Below are 22,221 nucleotides of genomic sequence, written 5' to 3' on the forward strand. Positions count from 1 at the left end.
GCTGCTGTTCCCATATTAGCAGTTATGTTTGAGATGAATTCAAATCATCTGCAGTTGTAAAATCATGAATTTAAAATGAAAGCTTTTGGTTTTCCAGCAATATCACAGGTTATGGACACTTTAGTATCCTCACAGAATCTTTTTGGATGTTTTTGACAGCATCAGTGACTGCCTGAACAGATTTTTACCTGAACTGAGTAAAAGGCACTTAATTGCATTCTTTTTTTCATTCTGCCATGTGTCCAGAAAGTTTTCAGCTAAAGTACCTAGGAAATGCCTAGATAATCACATGTGATTATACTAATACTTTGATTAATATTATGACAGTTCTTGCAACATACATTTCCCATTACTTTCTATTGATCTAAAATGCAAACTTTATAAGAATTCATTACTTCTGTCTGTAGCATGAAGGTGGGCAATGGCTAGATTACTTTTTGAGCTCAGAGTGATTATAGGCAGGAAAATGAGAGCCACAGAAAAATTCTGTTTTCATCTAGCTATTTAATGTATTTCTTTCAATTTTAAGGGAATGAAGGGGAAAGGATTCATTTACTTCCACAGTCTGGCTAGTCACCTGTTAATTATGGCCACAAAAATAGTTTCTTACAGTAGTTCCAAGCCATTCATTACAGTAATAATCAGTACTTCTAAAGAGCATTTTTTCCATCCCATTAATGCAGCTGAACTGCTGAGCTTTGTATATTAGCAACTGCCACACTAACTGGGAAATTAATTACTTTTTTCACTGAAACAAACTGACATAAAATGCTTCACATAGTAGTAGCCTGTCCATGGGAAGCTACAGCAGAGTTTAGTCATAATGCCAGATTGTGGTACAGTGGTTTGTTCATGTGCTATACCTAATAGTAACTTCTGAAAATGGGACTCAAGGTAATATTTTTCAGAAGTAACATCAAAGAATCTATTCCTCCATCACTCTGCTTTTATTTTCCTTGTGATATATTTCCATTTTTCCTTACTGGTTAATACAGGTTAGTTTTCTAAGATTCAGTATAGTAGGGAGTCCAACCAGTATCAGAGAAATTTGGTGACGCAGCATCCGTGAAGAATACCTGTTCCTGCATACATGTTAAGATCAATATGGATATTAATGTAAAGTGCTTATACAGCCATAGATCTCTTTGATGGTTCTTTCAAAAACCCTTAGTAAAAGACTCGGGAGGGGTTGTTCTGAAGGTATAATTTTTGAGGTTTATTAGAATACACTTTCAGAATCTATTAAATTACAATTAACTCTGCAAGTTACTTTAGCAAGGAGGCTTATATCTTCTGTCAGTATTTGCAGAATAAAATTAAAATACAGTTTTAAATAACAGATATGAAAAATTAAAGGTCTATTAATGTATTACTTTTCTTACTCTGTCTGTTGTCTATGTAGATGCAGGATATGCAGCCTGGTACTGTTTTAGCTGCAGAATTTTATAGGCACTTAATGTTTATGTTAAGTACTCTCATCTTAACGTTTTTGATACTTATAAAAAGAACTCAATTTTAACAAAATAAATCTCACAGTTTTATAGTCAGAACAATATATCTTAAATTATGCAATTGAGCAGGAAAAAAAATTAAATAACATATCAAGAATGCCTGTGGAAGACTAGTAAATACAAATCTGAATATATAAATATAATCATAGGTCTCTCGCTGCTAATAACTAGCTATAGTTCAGGAACGAAGTCAATCAGTATGAAAAAAGCCCACCTTTAATGACATGGAATCCCCAATATACAAATTTTTAACAATTCATTTTTGGATGTTTTATGTTTAGAGAAAAATATTTTTCTTTTCAGAAATATATGCTCTCCTCTGTTTTCAGCCTGAAAGTTTTTATTTGATGTTTATATTATAAATATGACAAAGAACAGAGAATGGGATTTGGAAAGGAAAGTGCATACCAGTGAAACTCTCCAATTTGAAAGAGTTGGTGGAACCTTCAGGCTTCTTTGTCTCTTGCATGCCTTATTGGAGGAGCACTTCCTGCTGAAGTTAAATAAATAAATAAATTAACAATCTTTCTTTACGAAAGAATTCATAGCCAGTGGCATTATGGTGAACCTTTTCTCCATTAATTTACAGATATTAATGAGTGTAATGAGGATCCCAACACCTGTCTCTTTGGCTCTTGTACAAATACTCCAGGAGGTTTTCAGTGCATCTGTCCTACAGGTTTTGTGCTGTCTGATAATGGACGGAGATGTTTTGGTAAGTTAATGATTAAGGAATGTAATAATTTTTTCTGACACATAAGATACTCTCTAGAATGAGTAAAAAGGGACCTCTGCAGGTCCTTCCAAACTGTGTCCTTACGAGTGCTGGAAAGTGCTTTCAAAATAGTATGAAAAACAAAGACCTTATATTACTCCTTTCAGGGCTAGACAGTTAAGATCTAACCAGGAAGGAAGTTAGCTACAAGCAACTGTATTTTCTTTTTTAGATACTCGCCAGAGCTTCTGTTTTACTAACTTTGAGAATGGGAAATGCTCAGTGCCAAAGGCTTTCAACACCACAAAGGCAAAGTGTTGCTGCAGCAAAATGCCAGGAGAAGGATGGGGTGATCCTTGTGAGCTCTGTCCAAAGGAAGAAGAAGGTACACACCAAGATTTAAAATAAAGCCTTTTTAGGTGGGAGAAAAGGAAAAGCACAATTGTGTTGTAACTTTTTGAACATTAGAGATCTTTTTGGCATTCTTTCTTAACAGGCTTTTCTAGAACCATTTTCAGTTCAACAAAATTAATATAATTAAATAGACGAAACCACAGCAAATCTGAGTTGTCAGTTGTGCTGTATAGAGAGATGAACTAGTAGCCTCCATCTGTAGATCTAGTCTGCTTTAGGCAAAAAAGAAGAGCAAAATGGGATAGCGCCAAGAATCCCTGAAGTAATCAACAGTTTTCAGTTCTTGGTTTTCTCCAAGTACAGAAAGGGGAAGGCACCAAGAACCACCACATTGAAGCTCAATGAGTTCTAGAGCTGCTTCCCTGACCTAGAGACAGTTTTACTTTTGTATTTGGCCAGACAGCATAAAGACCGTGATTTAAACAGTTGACAGTTATGAAAAGTGTGATATAGAAGATTTTTGGATGGCTTTAACTGTCTGTCATGGTTCTCTGTCTCTCACTCTTTTTTTTAAATAAACATACCTCTACAGCTGCTTTTCAGGATCTCTGTCCATATGGTCATGGAACCATTCCTGGAATTGATGATACACGTGAAGGTATGTAAACTTTTGCCTGAGAATTTAAACAAAACAGAAACTATTTGTACTTAAAACTAGACTTGGATATTATAGTATGTGATGGCTAATTCCCCACAGCCCCAGGTGACAAGAGGCTGACCTTTAATAAATGTGGACCATTATGAAATGAGAGTTAAAAGATTATCTTTAAAATTGCGTGGCTAGAGACAAACAGAATAAGGTGCTCAGGTGTTTTTTTAAATGCTTTTTTAAAACCTGATACAGAAATGAATCAGCTAAGTGGTTGCTAATATCTTTCTGCTTTTTAGATGTTAATGAATGCCTTGAAAGCCCAGGGATTTGCGCAAACGGTCACTGCATCAATACTGATGGATCATTCCGCTGTGAGTGCCCCATGGGATACAACTTAGATTATACTGGAGTACACTGCATTGGTATGTATATATTTCATAAACTCTAAGAATATTAACACTGGAATTTAAAACACAATTTGAGATGTGTCCCACTTCTCTTCAGTTTGCATTTATTCATTATATACAGATACTGATGAATGTTCAATTGGCAACCCGTGTGGAAACGGTACGTGCACTAATGCGGTTGGCAGTTTTGAGTGCAACTGCCATGAAGGATTTGAGCCAGGCCCAATGATGAATTGTGAAGGTAACCTGTCCTCTTTATTTTTTTTCCTTCAGTTTTTGTTCAGTCCTCAGTATTCAAATTATTTTATTAACCAGACCTGTGATGCTGTAATAGCTAGGAGGAAAACAAGTTTCTCTGCTTGAAATATGTCATTGAAAAAGAAGTCCTGACTTGACTTAAGCAGTATTTTTAGTTTATCACAGTATTTCCCAAACTGCATGTTGTGGTAAGTTACATTTTTCAGGTCTTTTTTGGAAAAGATGAAGAGAGTAACTGTTGAGACTAGACTATCCTCATAAATGGTATAACTAACCATGGCAAAAATGCCTGAATTGCATACCACTTGTCATAACTGAGGCAGAGCAGTTTTTATTTTTTTACCTGAAAAAAAAAAAATATTTATTACCCTGAAGTCAGACCACTGCTCCATCTAGTCTGTTATTTCATCCTTTACAGTTGAAATACTGTTTTAGGGTGAACTTTCTGCAGTTCACTCCTTTAATACAATAGCTAAGGATATAGGGAAAATACGATGTGAACTGGGGGATGCCTCCCTGCAGAGTGGGTTTAGTATCAACTTAAAGACCTGTTGTCTAAGAGTCTGGCCAGTACAGTCTTGAATCTGCTGATACCATCTGTCTGCACAGCCTCCTGTGGCAGCAAGATCCAGAATGTCACTACTGTCAGTACTCGGAGAAGTATTTTCATTCATCTGTTTTAAACTAATACCCTATTACTTTCATTAAGTACCTCTGATTTTTCATAGTGTGGGAGCAGTGTACAACCATTCTGCTTTCAGTGGATGATCAGTATCCTTCTTACAAATTTTGTACTTTTTGAATCACAATTATTTGCTTTTTGAAGCAAGATTTTTTAAAATTTTTTTCAGTTGGGAAAAAAGCTGGCTACTCTCATCACACAAAAATACATTAAAAAATGATCATATAATAAAAATCTGAAATAGGCATGTCCCAACTTGTCATTCTAAGCTCAAGGAGTTCCATATTTATTACGCTATTATTTTTAAGCAAAGCTTTGTTCAGTTTTCTCTGGCTACTCAAAACCAAGCATCCACAAGTTTTTGGTTTGCATTATTAATTTCTGATACTTTTTAGCTGACAAGAGAAGCGTAGGTGTTAGAAAACCTTCTTGGTGATTTTTTTAAAAACTTTGTGGAGAATAATTATTTTGTTCCTTTCTATTCAGATATAAACGAGTGTGCTCAGAATCCCTTGCTGTGTGCTTTTCGTTGTATCAATACTTACGGTTTCTATGAATGTACATGTCCAGTTGGCTATGAACTAAGGGAAGACCAAAAGATGTGCAAAGGTAATGACTTATGTATAAACTTCTCCCCAACTTCCATCAACCTGTACTGGCTAAAGCATAATCCAAATATTTCTGTGCACCTTGCATTATACTCTCAGTGGAATGTAGCAAACAGCCCAGCAGATGATAATTTACTCTTTCAGAACTCATGTAGAACCAGTATCTAGTGGTTTTACTATCAAGTATACCCCTTGATGGGGATTGTAAAGCCAAGAAGGTCACAATGGTGAAGTTCATCGTTAGCATGACAAGATGATACAGTTCATAAAGATTAAAATTACTGCAATTAAACATAGTTCTTAGATTTTTCTTCAGTGCTTGTTAGTTAGGGAAGTCCGTATGTCCTTTTTCTTGAGAAAGTGCTAATTGCTTTCAGTAACTGAAACTACTGGAAATAATACATACACTTTTTTTTCCAGATCTAGATGAGTGTGCTGAAGGACTCCATGACTGTGAATCAAGAGGCATGATGTGCAAAAATTTGATTGGTACCTTCATGTGCATTTGTCCTCCTGGAATGACCCATAGACCTGATGGAGAAGGCTGCACAGGTAAAGCTTAGAAAGAGGACATCTACTGAATACAAAGAAGCAAGCAAATGAAAAATCCTCTGTATATGGATATAGAAAAACAGAAAATAGCAATTCATAAAGCACACTCAGGACAGCTAATGATGTGCAACATCTTAAACTTTCTTTTTTTGTTTCAAGGTTTGACCTTATCTGACAGTAGTTCTAAATGACTAATAAGTATTTCAGAAGAAAACCTCTGGTTTTGTTTCTTTTGTTGTACAACAAAATCAGAAAGTTTTTCAAATGTGTTAGATTTAAAAAATTAAGTTGCCAGACAAAAGAGACCTCATTTGATGAGTAGGAAGCAAAATTATCATAAATAAAAAGTTACATTTCCTTTAGCATTAACACTGTTTATAAATAATGTGGCAGTTTCTTAAAGAGTTAAAACTGTAAGATTCTGAAACAGCATATAAAAGCCATGGAAAGCAAAAGATGTGGAAACTGCCATAGTTCAAAATAATTCTCCATCCTGTAAGCAAACAGTTTTCTTCCATCATTTTCTCAGTTAGTTGAGGGGGAAATGGTGGCTACATTTTGGCAGATTGTACTTTCTTGTGGTGCATAAAAACCCCAAGAAATTCCAGACTTCTTTGTGAACAGAAGTAGCTGAGGCTGTCATTGGCTCAGAGATAAACCCCCCCAAAAAAATCTAAACATTAATGTCAGTGAATGCTTTAAATGAAAATATTTTAAAACAATATTCCTTCAGGAAGAGAATGAGTACTGTCCTTTACAGAACTCTATGATTTTTTTCAGGGAAAATTATCTGTATTAACAAGAATTCTGCCATTTTTGCCATGTTGTGCTGCCTCTAAATCACCTGAGGTTTTTCTGAGGTTTTACTTTAGGCATCTATAAAGATGAACAATAGCTTACAGTATCTGTGCCATTACTAGGAAAGAAAACACAGACTATAAGCTGTTTGAGGGAAATTACATGCAGACTGAAATATGACTGATTAAGGAGAGGTCAAACTGTATTAGAGACTCTTAGTTAGTGATTACAAAGTGAAAATTTGTTACTCAAATTGTGCATGTATTCCAATTTTATTTAAATCTTACTTGCCAGGAAAAAGTTACAACTAGAGCTTCTGCTGCAAGTGTTTTCTGCTTCTAGTTATAAGTTCCACAGAACATGCAAGAATTAAAGCTTTCATCCTAGGATGTAGTGCATAAGGAATGGAATAGGATAGGTTTTTTTGGGAACACCCTTTCCAGGCTTAATTATTTGCTGATTTTCCTCCTCTTGCACATATTTTGCAAATATTACTGCGGAATAATTACTGCATTCTATGATTCTGATATATTTTCTTGTAATAATTTATTTGATTTTTTTATTATATTTTTGTAAAGATGAAAATGAATGCCGCACCAAGCCAGGTATCTGCGAAAATGGTCGTTGCATGAACGTTATTGGGAGCTACCGATGTGAATGTAATGAAGGATTTCTGTCAAGTCCATCAGGCATTGAGTGTCTCGGTAAATGCCTCTTTCATATACATTTAATCTTGCATTGAAGTATAAAAGATGCAGAGTGTAAATTAGGCTTCTGAGTACCTGTCTTACGTGGACAGGCCAACAGTAAGGCCATATAACTCTCATGTTTACAGAAATCTAATAATGATTTTGTTAATTAAACAATCATATGATATTAAATAATTATAGGAATGGGGAGCATCTTGAGAATGTCAGCTGAGTAGCAATCAGGGGCCTCACATAGAAGTGTCTTATTTCCAAAGGACATTGAAGGATATATGGTGCTGAGCAACACTATCCAGACAAAATACAGGTATTTGTAAAGAAGAATCAGTAATTAGTTACCTTAGATCAAAAACTAGGATGCAGAGCAAAATTGTTTGTACATTCAGAGTGCAATCTTAAGCACCACAGTACTGCAGCTGGGCATCTGAATTTTCTGTACCTTTAATTCAGACAGAGATTATGAATGCAAAATACAAAAAACTGCAAGATGTATTAAAAAGTTTTGAGGCATGCCTTCATTTCAAATGCTGATGAAGGGGGATATATTCATCAACCTCATATTTCCTTTTCAGTATGTTCAGTCTTGTCATTTGCACTACAGTATTAATTGTTCCCTTTTTAGAAATCAAAGAAAACTGCAAAATTTACCTTTTCATGGTCAATGTTTAAGTATATATCTATATAAAGTGTTTTACAATAATAAAACTATATGAGTATTTATTAGTATTCTTGCATCAAAAATACCTGTATATTATGTACTTTGTATATTGTATATATGTATTTATTTTGTATATTATATATAACTTTCTAGGAGAACAGAAATCTGCTGAGTCTTGCAAATCACTGCAGCAAACATGCTGCCTCACGCAACTGACTTTCACAAAATCACAGAAGCACAGAATGGTCAGGTTTGGAAGAAGAAGATCTCTCTCTGGAGACGATCTAGCCCAACCCCCAGCTAAAGCAGGTTCACCTAGAGCAGGTTGTGCAGGATCTTGTCCAGGCAGGTTTTGAATATGTCCAGAGAAGGAGACTCTACAATCTCTCTGGGCAGCCTGTTCCAGGGCTCTGTCGCCCTCAAAGTAAAAAAGTTTTTCTTCATATTCAGATGAAACTTCCTGTGTTTCAGTTTGTGCCCATTGCCCCTTGTGCTATCACTGGGCACCACTGAAAAGAGCCTGGCCTCATCCTCCTGACACCTGCCCTGAAGATATTTGTAGACAGACATTGGTAAGATCCCCTCTGTCTTCCCTTCTCCAGGCTACACAGGCCCAGCTCTCTCAGCCTTTCCTCACAAGGGAGATGCTCCAGTCCCCTCATCATCTTCACAGCCCTCCTCTGGACCCTCTGCAGTAGCTCCCTGTCTCTCTTGACCTGGGGAGCCCAGCACTGGGCACAGCACTCCTGATGGGACCTCACCAGGGCAGAGCAGAGGGGGAGGACAACCTAATGCACCCCAGGATCTCACTGGCTTTCTTGGCCACCAGGGCACACTGCTGGCTCCTGGGCAACTTGCTGTCCACCAGCACTCCCAAGTCCTCTGCAGAGCTGCCCCCCCAGCAGGTCACCCCCAGCCTGTGCTGGTGCATGGGTTTGTTGGTCCCCAGGTGCAGGACCTTACACTTGCCTTTGTGGAACTTCATGAGGTTCCTCTCCACACAACTCTACAGCCTGTCAGTAAGGACAGATTTATTTGATGTAAACAGTTATGTTACCAAGCACGCAGAGTACATTCTGCCTAAAGCCAAAGTCTGCATTTTACCTGATTCATGTAAGAAATGTACAGGTTCTATTCATAGTTGTGAAAGAGAAGGTCAGATGGGTGTTGATACATATACACATGCTGAGGGATCTGAAGGATTTTAACTTTTTGCTTTAAGAGAAAAAAATATTGATCATTTGAAAACATGTGTCTTTCTAGACCATAGTTGGCAATGTCTCCATTTTAATTAACAAGACAGGTGACATAGACTATTTAGAATATATCTCTGCAGAATTTAGTTTCCATTAGTACTGGAAGCTGCCATCTCTGCTCTCCTCAGCTGCCAGTTTGAAGAAAACTTGCAGGAGCTTAATGACTCTGAGATTTTGTTCCTCTTTTATGATTGACAGGTATTAACCTTACAAATTAAAGAAGTAGAATTAGAAAGGGACAGACCAACCCTAAGGCCATATAAATTATACTGGGTTTATTGCCCAACAAAAAATAGGAGTACCACTGAAAAAGTACTGAGTTTCATAGACACTTTTAAGTGCTAAGGGCTTTGTCATTTAAAACACATCAGTGTAATTACAGATGATCAATCATGATATTTTGGCCAGTAAAACAAACTTCTAACACCACTCCAACTTGTCAAGTGCAAGCCAAACATAGGCAGCCTAAGTGGAAGCTCAGTTTGGCCCTGTTTCACTATTAAGCAAGCTCAGCGGGTACACCCCAGGGGGCAGCTTTCTTAGAAGTAAAACTCTTACCCAACCCGTGCAGGTACTGAACTTTAGGGGTGTCTGGAATACACTTGGTACAGCAGCAAATTATCAGAAGGCACAACAAATCTGAAAGTCTAAGTCAAAATAGACTTCACAGACTAGCTGCTAATAATCTAGTGTTTGCATGTGTTGACAGAACGCCAGAATAATACATCAGACGCTTAACAGATCAGATCTTTCTCTCCTACTCTGTCTTGATCTTTCCACTTCTTCCTTACAGATAATCGCCAAGGGTTTTGCTTTGCTGAAGTTTTACAGACAATGTGTCAGATGGCTTCAAGCAGCCGGAATCTTGTCACTAAATCTGAGTGCTGCTGTGATGGAAGCCGAGGCTGGGGTAACCAGTGTGAGCTCTGCCCGCTTCCCGGAACCACTCAATACAAGAAGCTCTGTCCACACGGACCAGGCTATACTACAGATGGAAGAGGTATTTGCAGGGGTAAAAAAGGAACAAAAGGGGAAAAGAATATGCTCACATGTCTAAGAAAATGAAGAATTTTCTTTGAAGTTTCTTTGAAGAATGCCTGTGAAAAAAGTTTGCTTTTTCAAATGCTCTTGAGAGACCAGAAATTAAAAACACCTTTAAACAGTAGCTGCAACCAGAATACACAGAGCTCTGCAGAATTTTCAGGGCTGGGATCTAAAACAGGAGGTACTAACCAGTAACTAAAAGCTAGAAATGATCCCAAAGCTTTTGTATGCTGAGAAGTTGCATACATGGCAAAGGCAACAACAGTTGTTCTAACAACAGTCCCAGTGAATGCTTTTCTGTAGAAGTAGTTACTATTTCCACACAGAAGCAGAAGCGAACATACGTTTTTGCACTGTGGTGAAAAAATTTTGACATCATCTTATATGACATCATGTAAAAAACTTCTATGGGTTTTTTTTATTTATTTTGACCTCACAAAACTGTAACATGAGTACCTAATGAAATAGCAGGAAGGTCTTGATACAAAAAACCAATAATGGAAATCTGAAAGAAGTTTGACTTTGAATTCAGATCCATTTTTAAAGAGAAAGGGTAAAGTTCCTATGATAAGTGTGATGATGAGGAACTGTGAAAAAATAGAAGAGAAGAAAAAAGTCAAATTTAACACTAAAAAGTGACATATTTAATATCTTCTGTACAGATATTGATGAGTGTAAGGTCATGCCAAACCTATGTAGAAATGGACAGTGTATAAACACTATGGGCTCCTTCCGATGTTTTTGCAAAGTTGGCTATACCACTGACATAAGTGGCACATCTTGTATTGGTAAGATTCAGTATCTTAATAATCAGTTATTTTTTTATTGACATATCAACCTCTGTAAACCTTTGTATCGAAGCAGTTTTTTCTCTTTATCTCTTTTCCATCTTTTCTATCTTTCTTTTCCTAATATGCACTTCCATTTTGGTATTTCATTTTGGAAAACTGGGAAATAAGCTGTACTGGCAATATTCCTGCAGCAGAATAAGAACCGAAATATGTTTCAGTTGTGTAACCATTTTGACTGAGAAACCAGCTTATTACTTTGTGGTCTATATTTTCCCACTTCCCCATTTGTTAACATATATAAGTACACCATAGTATGCCCAAAAGTAAATACTTGGTCCTTAGATGAAAATACTAATGCTGCTGTCACTCTAGTATGTTACTCTTTCAAGATACTCAGTTTGTCACTGTAGTGAAACCCCATAGAAACTTCATAGCAACAATCCACAGAGAAAAAAAAGGAACTCTGAAGAAATGTAAATTGGGGGCTTTTTCTACAAACATGTTTCTGTTAAATATAGTGCTGTTTAGAAAACACCCTTCAAAGACAAAGAAATCAATAAAACAAATACTTAACATTTTCTCTCTGTAGATCTTGATGAGTGCTCCCAGTCTCCTAAACCGTGCAATTTTATCTGCAAGAACTCAGAAGGGAGCTATCAGTGCTCATGTCCTCGAGGCTACATCCTTCAAGAAGATGGAAAGACATGTAAAGGTAAAGAAAGTTATACACAGTAATTTTTAATTTCGTTGCACCTTGACATAAAAGAAAGTAGTTTTGAAGTGTGATATTTTTATCAAGTTAGACTAAATGTACTTTTTTTTTGCTGACTTTTCTTAAGACAAAAGCATCTCTTACTTTCAGATCTTGACGAATGTCAAACCAAACAACACAATTGCCAGTTCCTCTGTGTCAACACCCTTGGAGGCTTCACATGCAAATGTCCACCTGGTTTTACACAACACCACACAGCTTGTATTGGTAGGAAAAACATCAGTTTTTCTATAAGAACATTCTCAATTCTTGCTTATTTCTTTCTCTCTTTATAAACAGTAACAATACACAGCAATAATGTCAGGAGTCCAGAAAAAAGACTTTGAAAAGCATTAATTATAGCTAAAGAAAAATCAGTCTCTCTGCCATTTGTATTTTCTTGCTGAGTAAACAGCCGTACATCTTTAATACATGTTATTACATTCTAAGTATAACCACATGGAGACAAAGAGGTAAAGTATCAAAATCTGATTGTAAATGTAGTTAAACAAAAACAGACTGTATTTTTTTTAACAGATACAGATGTCTTTGGATCTTAGAATGTATGAATGTTGCTAACTGAAACTATTTTATGCAGCTAATGCAGAAGTGTGGTATTTTTCACTGTCAGCAATTACATATCTGGTCTTTTGCACTTACAACTAAATTACAGCTTGCATTTCCAATTTAATAATTACTTATAGCTTTGCATGAATCATCAGGTCACCTGACATTTACATGTGAAAAGCTACATTTTCAAAGTAAATTGTTGCACCTCTGTGGATTTTAACCCGTTAAGAAATGTTATATGAATGTGTCTAAAATCATGCCACAAGGTACACCAAGCTTCTCTTCTTCTGCATTTTTAAGATAATAATGAATGTGGTTCTCAGCCATCACTTTGTGGATCAAAAGGAGTTTGCCAAAACACACCTGGAAGTTTTACCTGTGAATGTCAAAGGGGATTTTCTCTGGATTCTACTGGATTAAACTGTGAAGGTAACTAGTGAATGTCAATTTCATTGTGGTGCAAATCCTTACTTCTGCATCTAGTGAATCTTGTGTTGTCAAAGACGGATAAAACAGAGCACCAGCTGTAGAAAAAGTAAATACCAAATAGAAACAGGAATGTATACGAGTAACTTTAAGCATAATTGTATGTTAAGAACATACTGCCTGAGTAATTTTTACACAAATTAGCTTAAGAAGTTGCTTTTTAGCTGAACTACTGAACAACTATTTCCAGGCTGCCATTTCAACTTCACATAGATTTATGCTTCTAAAAGTCTAGTTGTTTCTTCTTTTTCATTTTCATGCAGTCTAAACAGAATCTCTTTACAATTTTTTGTTTTAACTAGTTGTAATCCCCCACCTGAGGGATCTAAGATTGGATTCCGAATTCCTTACTTTAAGAACTCTACCGTAGAGATACACATTCAGAAGGGTAATTCACTACAGTTAAAATACAAATTATGTTGTTAAGATTCATCTCTCTCTGTTGGCCCAAAAGGGACCCCCAGTCATGAAATCTCTATTTGAAAGCTCCAGATTCTTCAGTGTGCAAACAGATGATTGAGCAATGAAGAAATTAAAAGGTAGTACTAGGCCATCTGGCTGCTGAGAATTAGAAATGCAGGGGTATACATGCACAAATTTATGACATCTCAAAATGTCAACTACCTTGATACAGTGTTTAAAACAGGAGTTGCTATTTGGAGCCTATTTCTAGAGTAACAGTTCAGAACATATGCAGCCAAAAGTTTTAGAAAGCATTATCTTCTGTCAGATTACTTTTTTCCTCATAAATTAGATATATGGTTATTGTGTACTTTACCGAGCTCCTACGAAACAAAACGCTAAATTATGCATATCAAAGCATTTACAAGATATGTACACAACTTGCATATCAGAACTGCTCTATATGCCATTAGTGATAAAATGACAGTTCCCTTTCAGTTCCTTGCATGATGGTTTTCTGCACCTCAGGCTTTGGAACATCACAGTTCCATTGTTTCAAATTGTGGACAACTGGAGTGTAACTTAGAATCTGTGATATCATGCATGATTTTTTATTTTCTACTAGAACTGCATACTGTACCTGACAGAATAGGCTACTTACAATCTACTTATTTCTAACAGCAGACTCTATTTCAGATGACTGAGTTTTTACATTTTGGTTTTGATTTGTGGCTTTCTCCTTCATTTACACATACCTCAGAGACTTTTCAGATTCTTTTTGCAAAGGTAAAAGCTTACATCCAAATTTGATATGTACTGCTCATATTCAAACACTTCAGTATGTTCCAGGAAACTGAAAGTGTAGTCCAACATAGTTGGTTTGAAAACTGAAATAAAAAAAACATTCAGATTCTAAATGTTACATCAAAGCAACATCGTGTGGGATTACCAGAAACAATGTTTCTTCTCCAAATCTGAATAATGCAAAGGCTGAAAAGCTCCGATCGGATTATTGATAGATAGAAAGAACACTACATTTATTGACTTTCAGGCTTTCCAAAAGACCAACCTGAATGGTGCTTCCATTCTATAGCAGTACTCTGTCATAAACACTGGTGTTTCAATGTTTGTGATCGAAGTGAGTAACGCATTTGGCAACATGTGTAATCACGTGTTCTTTCATGTTCTACTTCTCTCCCAATTGCAAAGATGTGGACGAATGTGATGGAAACCATAGGTGCCAGCATGGCTGTCAGAACATCCTGGGTGGATATAGATGTGGATGCCCACAAGGGTATATTCAGCATTACCAGTGGAATCAATGTGTCGGTAAGGAAACAAACTGCACCCAATACATTAAATAGCAAAGGTGTCATAGTGTTCATAGTGACAACAGCCAGGTGAGAACAAGAATGAGCAGGACAAAGGGTATGCAGACACAAATGTTTTTTTCCTCTCTCCCTCTCCTTCCATACACTTAATTACTCCCAACACAAAAAAGTGACATGAGGTAAGAAGAAAACACACACACCCTGTTGAAACTCTGTGTGAGAAGGAGTTTTTACAGTAAGGCCTAAATTTTGACTCCCTTCTCCTTGGAAAAATGCCAGTCTTAGAAAGGTGGAAAGATGATCATTGAATTCCTGAAAGCATCAGTGTAAATACCTTTGCTGGGGGGTGGTGGGGGGAGAAAAATTCCTACCTTTCATCAGTAGGAATCACTCACCATTATTAGCAATTTGAGAATACTACAGAATAGCATCTATGGTGAATGGGGAGAAAAAATACCAGCAAAACCATTAAGGGTTTCTTACTTCCAAAATACAGTCTTGAGGCCAACATTACTTCTTTGGGAAGGGGACAGGGACAAATTAATCAGCTCAGGAGTTTTATTGTAGGTTTAGTTCAATCAATCCATCATTTATTTTCTGTGTTTCATGAACTAAGCTAACTCCCATAGCAAATGAAATGGGGAATTCATTATTATTTTTTTTAATAAAAACCAATACACACCTGAATAACCCCATCCTGTACTGTTCACAAAGCACTGCAAGAACTTATTTACCTTTTCAAGTTTGCTTTCACGGTTCTCTGTCAATGGTGTCGTAATCAGAGGATGGCTGTGAGGACTGCCATACATTTCTTATAGGCTGATTTTACTGTCCTGATACTGGAAATATAAATTAGTTTATTATACCTATTTCACATTAAGTAGCACACCAGGCAATTTTTCTGAAGTCCCAACCACCATCATCACTCCTTCCTTAATACTGCTCTACAGCAAAGAAAGCAAAGGACCAGTGTGGGAATACACAATGAACAACTCCCACAAAACTCCAAACCAGCAACAGTCTCTGAATATTACAGATAGTCCTCAAAAGAATGTGTTTGTGTCTGCTGGTAACTGCAGACAAGAATGGTGAAGCATGTGCTAATGGTATTGGGGAGGAAAACACCTACAGGGAAATGGTACCTTGGTAAGAGAAATAAAATACGCAACACATGCCAACTACCAAAAGCATGATCTTCCATACAACAAGCTACTTTCCTCAGTCATTTTTCACAGTATAGCCTGGAACCAAATCAGTCACAGTGACTGGAGGAGTCGTCTTCTCTGTATATTAGTTCAACATCCACACAGTGAAGACAGTACTTCCTTTTCTCTTTCATTTTGGTTGGCTATTTAGATTGTCTTCCCCCTCACAGAGCCTGCAGGTTTCCACTACAAGTGTGTGCTAACTGCCCCATCACTAGGCACCCAAGAATACTATCACGGTTGGAGTATTACTGGAATTCCAGCTCATTTGTCCTCTGTGGGCCTTTGCCAGTATACTTTTTCTTCAGAGAACAAGTCTATAGGTTACTGAGGTCAAGGATGCAGCAGAGCCCTAGGACTTGCAGCTACTCTGACTTGTCAGCTACATCATGCTTACCTGATGTCTATCAGATAAGAAGGTATCAATATACTTTGTTTTGCTTACTAGATGAAAATGAATGCTCCAATCCTAACATGTGTGGCTCTGCTTCTTGCTACAACACACTCGGAAGTTACAAGTGTGCCTGTCCATCTGGATTTTCTTATGACCAATTCTCCAGTGCATGCCATGATGTGAATGAGTGTTCTTCTGCCAAGAACCCCTGCAATTATGGTTGTTCCAACACTGAAGGTGGCTATCTTTGTGGCTGTCCACCTGGCTATTACAGAGTTGGACAAGGGTGAGTATCTCCACAAGGTCATTCATCATAGACATTCAGAAGGCTGTAAAAAGGCTGGACACAAGCCAGACTGAACAACAGAGGTGCAAACTAAGGACAGGCTACTAAGTCATCTTTTCTACTCCCTTTGAACAAAATATCCTAGAAAAAAAGGCATGTCTGTACATCCAGCATGACGCTAATTTTAAATTTAGTATATAAGCAGCATTAAACAATTGGTTCTGCTTTCTCCCCCAGTATCAGCACAAGAAGGCCTTCACAAACCGGCTCAGTGAGGACTGTTACTGCAGAAGGATAGGTACTGAGATAATTAAGGGTTTTACACCACACTGATCAACCCAGAAAATTAAACACAAATTAACATTGTTCTGGTACATGACAATGGCTAAGTTCTGTAGTTCCAGAGTTCAGGGCAGGCTGGTGTTGTTCTGTTTGTTTGTAAAACTTGTAAATGAAAATCAGAAAAACCTACAGGCCTTCAGCCAAAGACTGTATTTCATTCAGTATGCCACAGTAGTGCAAAGAAAATTAATGCACAGACCTCCTGCTGAGGGAAGGGAAAGGCAGGGGGTGCAGACACTGTGATACAGATTACATACGCTCGCTTTCCATTTAACAGGACAGTTCATAAAACTGCAAGAAGTAACTAAAACAGATGTTTTTATTCAATAGCCACTGTGTCTCAGGGATGGGATTTAACAAAGGCCAGTACCTGCCACTGGATGGACATGCTGATGAAGAGAGTGCTTTGTCCCCTGAAGCATGTTACGAGTGTAAAATCAATGGCTATCCCGAAAAAGACAACAGGAGGAAGAGAAGTGCTAATGACACTGTACGTACCAGGATAAATAAGCACTATAATGTACTTTGAGTTATTTTTCAGAGATACGATACTCATCACTATCAGTAAATGGAAGGAACTTTTTAACAGTCCACATTCAGCAGCGAAAATCTTTTTTCCCCCACCTCAGTGGTATTTACACTTGGGTCCTGTTGGCAGGAACGATACGGCAATCAGAAGGACATCAACAACTATGAATGGATCAAGTTTCTAAGGCTTGTGAAGAGTCCTTTGTAGTGTGAGATGTGTTCTAATTCCTCAAAATAATATTCAGAGAAGTAATTTTCCTGCTAGTTAAAGAGAGCTAGGAAACCAGTCATGTCTGCAACCTGTTCTGCAGTCAGGAAGAGATCGGATAGCGTTTTATGGTCTGGGACAGCTGAATAGATCTTCTTGCAGATCATTTTAGTCTTAAGTGTCTATCCCATGATTGCTCACAGTTGTGGGGGACTAGCGCCCATAACCTAGCTGATACACTATAGTCCAATATTTGCAGAATTGCTGAGGGTATTAGAGAACTAGACTTCAGACCCGGTATTTTTCTCACTGCATTTTGTAGGCTTATAAAAATGAGTTATGTGATACTCATGAAAGGACAGTCCTACTATTTAAACCTTTTAGATGTTTTTTTCAAAAGTTAGAAGAGTATACCTGTATATCTGTAGTCCACATTATCTGTATGGTAGGATGTTGTCTTGTAGCATTAGGTCTGATTTTGAAATCTGCAGTAATGGGAAACTGACTCAGTTTAGAGGCAGCGACACACAGATTTTCCTTCAGTGGTACAAGATTTGTGTCATGTGAACAGGCAAAATGCAAACCCTCAACTAAAATGGTAAGGTGTGCTAGCCACAAAAATTACATTGAAAGAACAGGGAAACAAGTCTCCTTTCTAAAAGGATAGAGGCATAAAACAATCCAGAAGCTCCAGTCCTAGTACACACACCTTCACATAACGCCATCAAAACCAGTTCTTGTATTGGCAAAGTTTCTAAAGAAGCCAGTAAATCTGTAATTTCTGCTCTAAAGGATGCAGTGTTTGCACTTAAAATCTAAATGTTTGATTTCCCCCACACACATCCACACTTCCCCAGCAACCCTTTTCCATCCCCACCACCACTCCCACTTGACCTGTTCCAGTCTGAACTCTGTGGTCAACCCACCACAGAAGTACATGGATGTTCCAGAAAGCATTTTTTCTTTTGCACAGTTAATTTCATATCTGGTTCATAATTGTTGTATCTTGTTATTCCATTTTTTAATAGCATTAACCTTTTCAGGTTTTAATACTACAACTACCTGAGCAGTAAAAGTGAAAGGTTTCATATCCATAAAACTATGTGAAAAAATAAATATTGTCATTACTAATGGTGTCTGTGGGGTGCCGTATTTAAAACACTATAGTACTTGCTCCTGTCCACAAATTTTCCTTGTTTTCACCAAGTGTTTTTTATTACATTACATATTAGTACACATATGTATTCACGTGTGATTGGAATCCCCTCGGAGAAAGAAATCCTTTGCTATCCTTACAAGCGTGAAATGATCTTGACATGTAGGCTAGGTACCTCACTTAGTATCAGGTTTCCTAAAGAAGACTACAGTGTATATGTTTTTGCAAAATCACTTTCAAAAGTGTTTGCTTGTCAGATGCTTTTCCTGGGAATGCACTCATTCTGACCCCCAGCCCCCAAGCGTGTTCAGAGCTAACACCTCTGGACAGATTCACACCAGCAGCATAACTATACTGAAGCTCAAATTAAAAAGGAACATGCAACTGATTTGTCAGAAAAACAATGCTAGAACTTTTTTCCACATTCCTTTCAGTGGTCCAGATAGGATTTAACTGGACAATGTGACATACTAGCCCTTTCTGTAGGCAGCTAACAATGCAGCAGTTCTCTCCTTACTTCAGTTTCCCTCATAATCACTGTGCTTCCTTATCACCAAATGCTGAGCCTGCATTCATTAAAACAATTATACCAGAAGTTTCAGGGAATTCCCATACACTGTTGTGGTATGTGTTTCTGTAATGTTGCTCACCGATATGCATCATAAGAACAAGACTGTGCCTCGCATACAGCCTTTAGTGCAGTAGTAAACATAGGTCTCTTCTTTACATGGACTTCTTGCACGCATGAAGCTGAATAGATTCTGAAACAAATCTGAAATCTGAACACCCTCTGTAGACCTGATGTTGTAACTTTAGTTATCCTGTTAAGCCTGTGTGAGAAGCCTTTAAGATTTACAGTGTTATATGGAATCAAGCAGTTCTCCCAGATGGAAAGGATTTACAATTCTTTCACAGCTAGATTTTGACAAATGCAGAAACTGTTAATAATCACCTATTCTTCTTCTGTCAGTGCAAGTGAGTATCTGTTTCTTTCCTGCTTTAAACAATCTTTCCTCCTTTACTTCAGATTGAGCAGATTAGCTTGGAAAGTCTAGACATGGATAGTCCTTTGAAGATGAGAGTCAACGTTTCCAGGCTTGACAATAAGGAGCACATCCTAGAACTCATCCCAGCCATTGAGCCCCTTACCAACCACGTGCGCTACATCATCTCACGTGGCAATGATGATGGCATCTTTCAAATCCATCAGAGGGATGGACTGAGTTATTTGCACACAGTTAAGAAAAAGTCGGTGCCTGGAACTCACACACTGGAAATCACAAGCATTCCTCTATACAAGAAAAAGGAGCTAAAGAAGCTGGAAGACAGCAATGAGGACAACTACCTCCTGGGAGAGCTTGGGGAAGCTCTCAGAATGAGGCTGTGGATAGACCTCTACTAGCTGTCCTCCAGACTGAGTCCAGTTCTTCAGTCACTTCTGTTCACTTATTCTACCCACCTGAGCATACCTGCTTTTCAAAGGCTTTGAAACAGTCACTGACTTTTGGGGGAGGAAGGAAGAGGGGAAGACCTCTTTCTTTCCATCCTGCCGAGACTGCAGAACCACCCTTGCCACTGCCAAAACTTTGATTACATTGGTGATCATGGTTACTGTATCTGTTATATAACCTCAAATTGAAGTATATTAAAAAGCTAAAGTTCAAGAAGTCATCACATGGCACTAATGGCACAAAGATGTGAGCTTTTTTTTTTCCTGTTAGCAGTCTGTAACACTTTGGGTATTTTGCTATAGTTCCTAATTAAAAAAAAAAGTATAGTTTATTTATTTTTAATGCAGTAATATATGGAGAAAATAACAAATTATGTAAACAAAAAGGGAAACTTGCTTGGTTTTCTTTACATTTATAAATTTGAGCTATAACATTTTAGAGGTACTTTCTTAATGAAAAAAAAATTGAAAGATGTTTCCTTTTGTATTTGGGCCAGTCATCCAAATGGTATATAAGTAATTTTTAAATGTATCAGGGCTGAAAGAGCACTGTAGTACATCTTCTGGATATTCTAAAGTGCTCTTGCAAAGCTTTTGAGTATTCAAAAGAAAAAAAAAAGTTTTAAAGGGTAAGAATTGCAATATCAGTCTCTGCGGAGATCATATTTCACAGCAGCTCAATAGGATTGTATTCTGAATCAGCCACATCAAATAATGGAAGATGCACAACCACTGTAGCAAAATACCTTGACTGCTTTTAATACCATTAGCATTGCAGAACCAAACTGTACTGTACTTCCTTCCAGTAACCTCAAGGAACCACACATGCAACCACACCTCATTCTCAGAAAGGGTGCTCTACAAATCTGCATTAATGTAGGCAGCTGAAGAAAACGTCTCTCTGAAGGGAACACATGATGTTCCATACTGTTTGGTGCTGGCTTGAATTAATGGTGCATTTACTTAAAACTGAGAGCTGTATCAGGACTGCCATATGTGCAAACTAATTATGCAGCGCAGACAAGGAAAAGTGTATTTGAAATCCATTTGTTATAAGTTTCATTAATACTGTAGTTATACACCATATGCCTCATTTTATCATAGCTTATTTTGTAAGAAAGATGTTTGTACAATGAGTTGACATTTAGTTTAGTAATTTTTTAAAAAATGTCATACCATTATGTGTTAAGTTTATGTCTCAGTGGTGCTTTACTTGACAGCTGGTGCCTGTAACGTCATGTAACAGAATCTCATATGTGAAAATAGCCAAAGCACATGCTGACTCCAGGATTGTTTCAGTTGCATATCAGTGCTGACCAAAGATTATATCAAGTTATACTCGGTGATTTTTCTTTTCTTTTGTTGACTTTGGGGATTTTGAAAAGAAAAAGAAACTGTACATTTTTAATCAAAAGTTTGTAAGAAAAAAAGTTTTGTTTGCAGGTCTGTATCAGTAAGACAACACTTTTCTTACAATAAAGCTTATTTTGGGGTAGTTTTTTCTTTGAAATGTCTGGTTTTTACACAAAATAAGCACCTACTTGTAAATCCGTAGGATTCAGAGCAGAAAAAAGCTATTTCGATGTAAACTCTTCTTCACTCACGTTTAGGATTATACAGCATTTATCGACCTTTAGTTTCTCCATTATGACAGAACAGAACCACAGGAATTAAACTGTCCTTACAAAGTTAAAACTCTGCCTCAACTCCCTCAAAATCTGTCACATATTATGTTCAAGTGTGCTGGCCTTGCAGAAGTTTGTGCTTATCCGTGTAATGAGGGCTGAAGGACCATCACAATTTAAGTTTGATAATTCAGCTCATAACAAAATATCCCCATACATTTTAAGTGTAGAAGTATAAAACCTCCATCCTACCTGAATAGCAAAAAAAATTTCATAAGACTATCAGAAGGTATTCTGCTTGCTGGCAGTCCCTTTCTTAAATCCCCTTCATTAGGTACACAGTCAAGCACAACAGTGCAAAAAAAGCTTTTTTCATAAAGTATGCAAGGTTTCCACAAGACCTCATTACATAAACTTCCCTTTATTCCATTCAAAGTTAAACTGGTGATTACTTTTAATAGCAAATACTTACTTCATGTTTTTGTCACAGCAGT

General features: G+C 37.3%; 1 protein-coding gene across 3 annotated transcripts in view; it reads left to right on the forward strand.

The window, feature by feature from the left end:
• Positions 1-21,597, forward strand: part of FBN2 (fibrillin 2) — a 177,441-nt gene extending 155,844 nt beyond the window's left edge. For 2 of the 3 annotated variants that reach the window (XM_080373133.1, XM_080373134.1), the window contains exons 49-65: positions 2,101-2,226; positions 2,459-2,611; positions 3,173-3,238; positions 3,529-3,654; positions 3,761-3,880; positions 5,066-5,188; positions 5,608-5,739; positions 7,116-7,241; positions 9,952-10,158; positions 10,865-10,990; positions 11,583-11,705; positions 11,856-11,972; positions 12,615-12,743; positions 14,412-14,531; positions 16,187-16,418; positions 17,091-17,250; positions 19,680-21,597. In XM_080373133.1, the coding sequence (XP_080229259.1) occupies positions 2,101-2,226; positions 2,459-2,611; positions 3,173-3,238; positions 3,529-3,654; positions 3,761-3,880; positions 5,066-5,188; positions 5,608-5,739; positions 7,116-7,241; positions 9,952-10,158; positions 10,865-10,990; positions 11,583-11,705; positions 11,856-11,972; positions 12,615-12,743; positions 14,412-14,531; positions 16,187-16,418; positions 17,091-17,250; positions 19,680-20,054 (2,561 nt within the window). In that variant the 3' untranslated portion in view covers positions 20,055-21,597. The remainder of the gene's footprint in view (positions 1-2,100; positions 2,227-2,458; positions 2,612-3,172; positions 3,239-3,528; positions 3,655-3,760; positions 3,881-5,065; positions 5,189-5,607; positions 5,740-7,115; positions 7,242-9,951; positions 10,159-10,864; positions 10,991-11,582; positions 11,706-11,855; positions 11,973-12,614; positions 12,744-14,411; positions 14,532-16,186; positions 16,419-17,090; positions 17,251-19,679) is intronic. The other variant, XM_080373135.1, reaches the window with a different exon arrangement.
• Positions 21,598-22,221: the final 624 nt, after the last annotated feature.

Source organism: Falco punctatus (genome assembly GCF_963210335.1).
Source record: "Falco punctatus genome assembly, chromosome: Z".
In the NCBI taxonomy this organism is placed as follows: Eukaryota; Metazoa; Chordata; class Aves; order Falconiformes; family Falconidae; genus Falco; species Falco punctatus.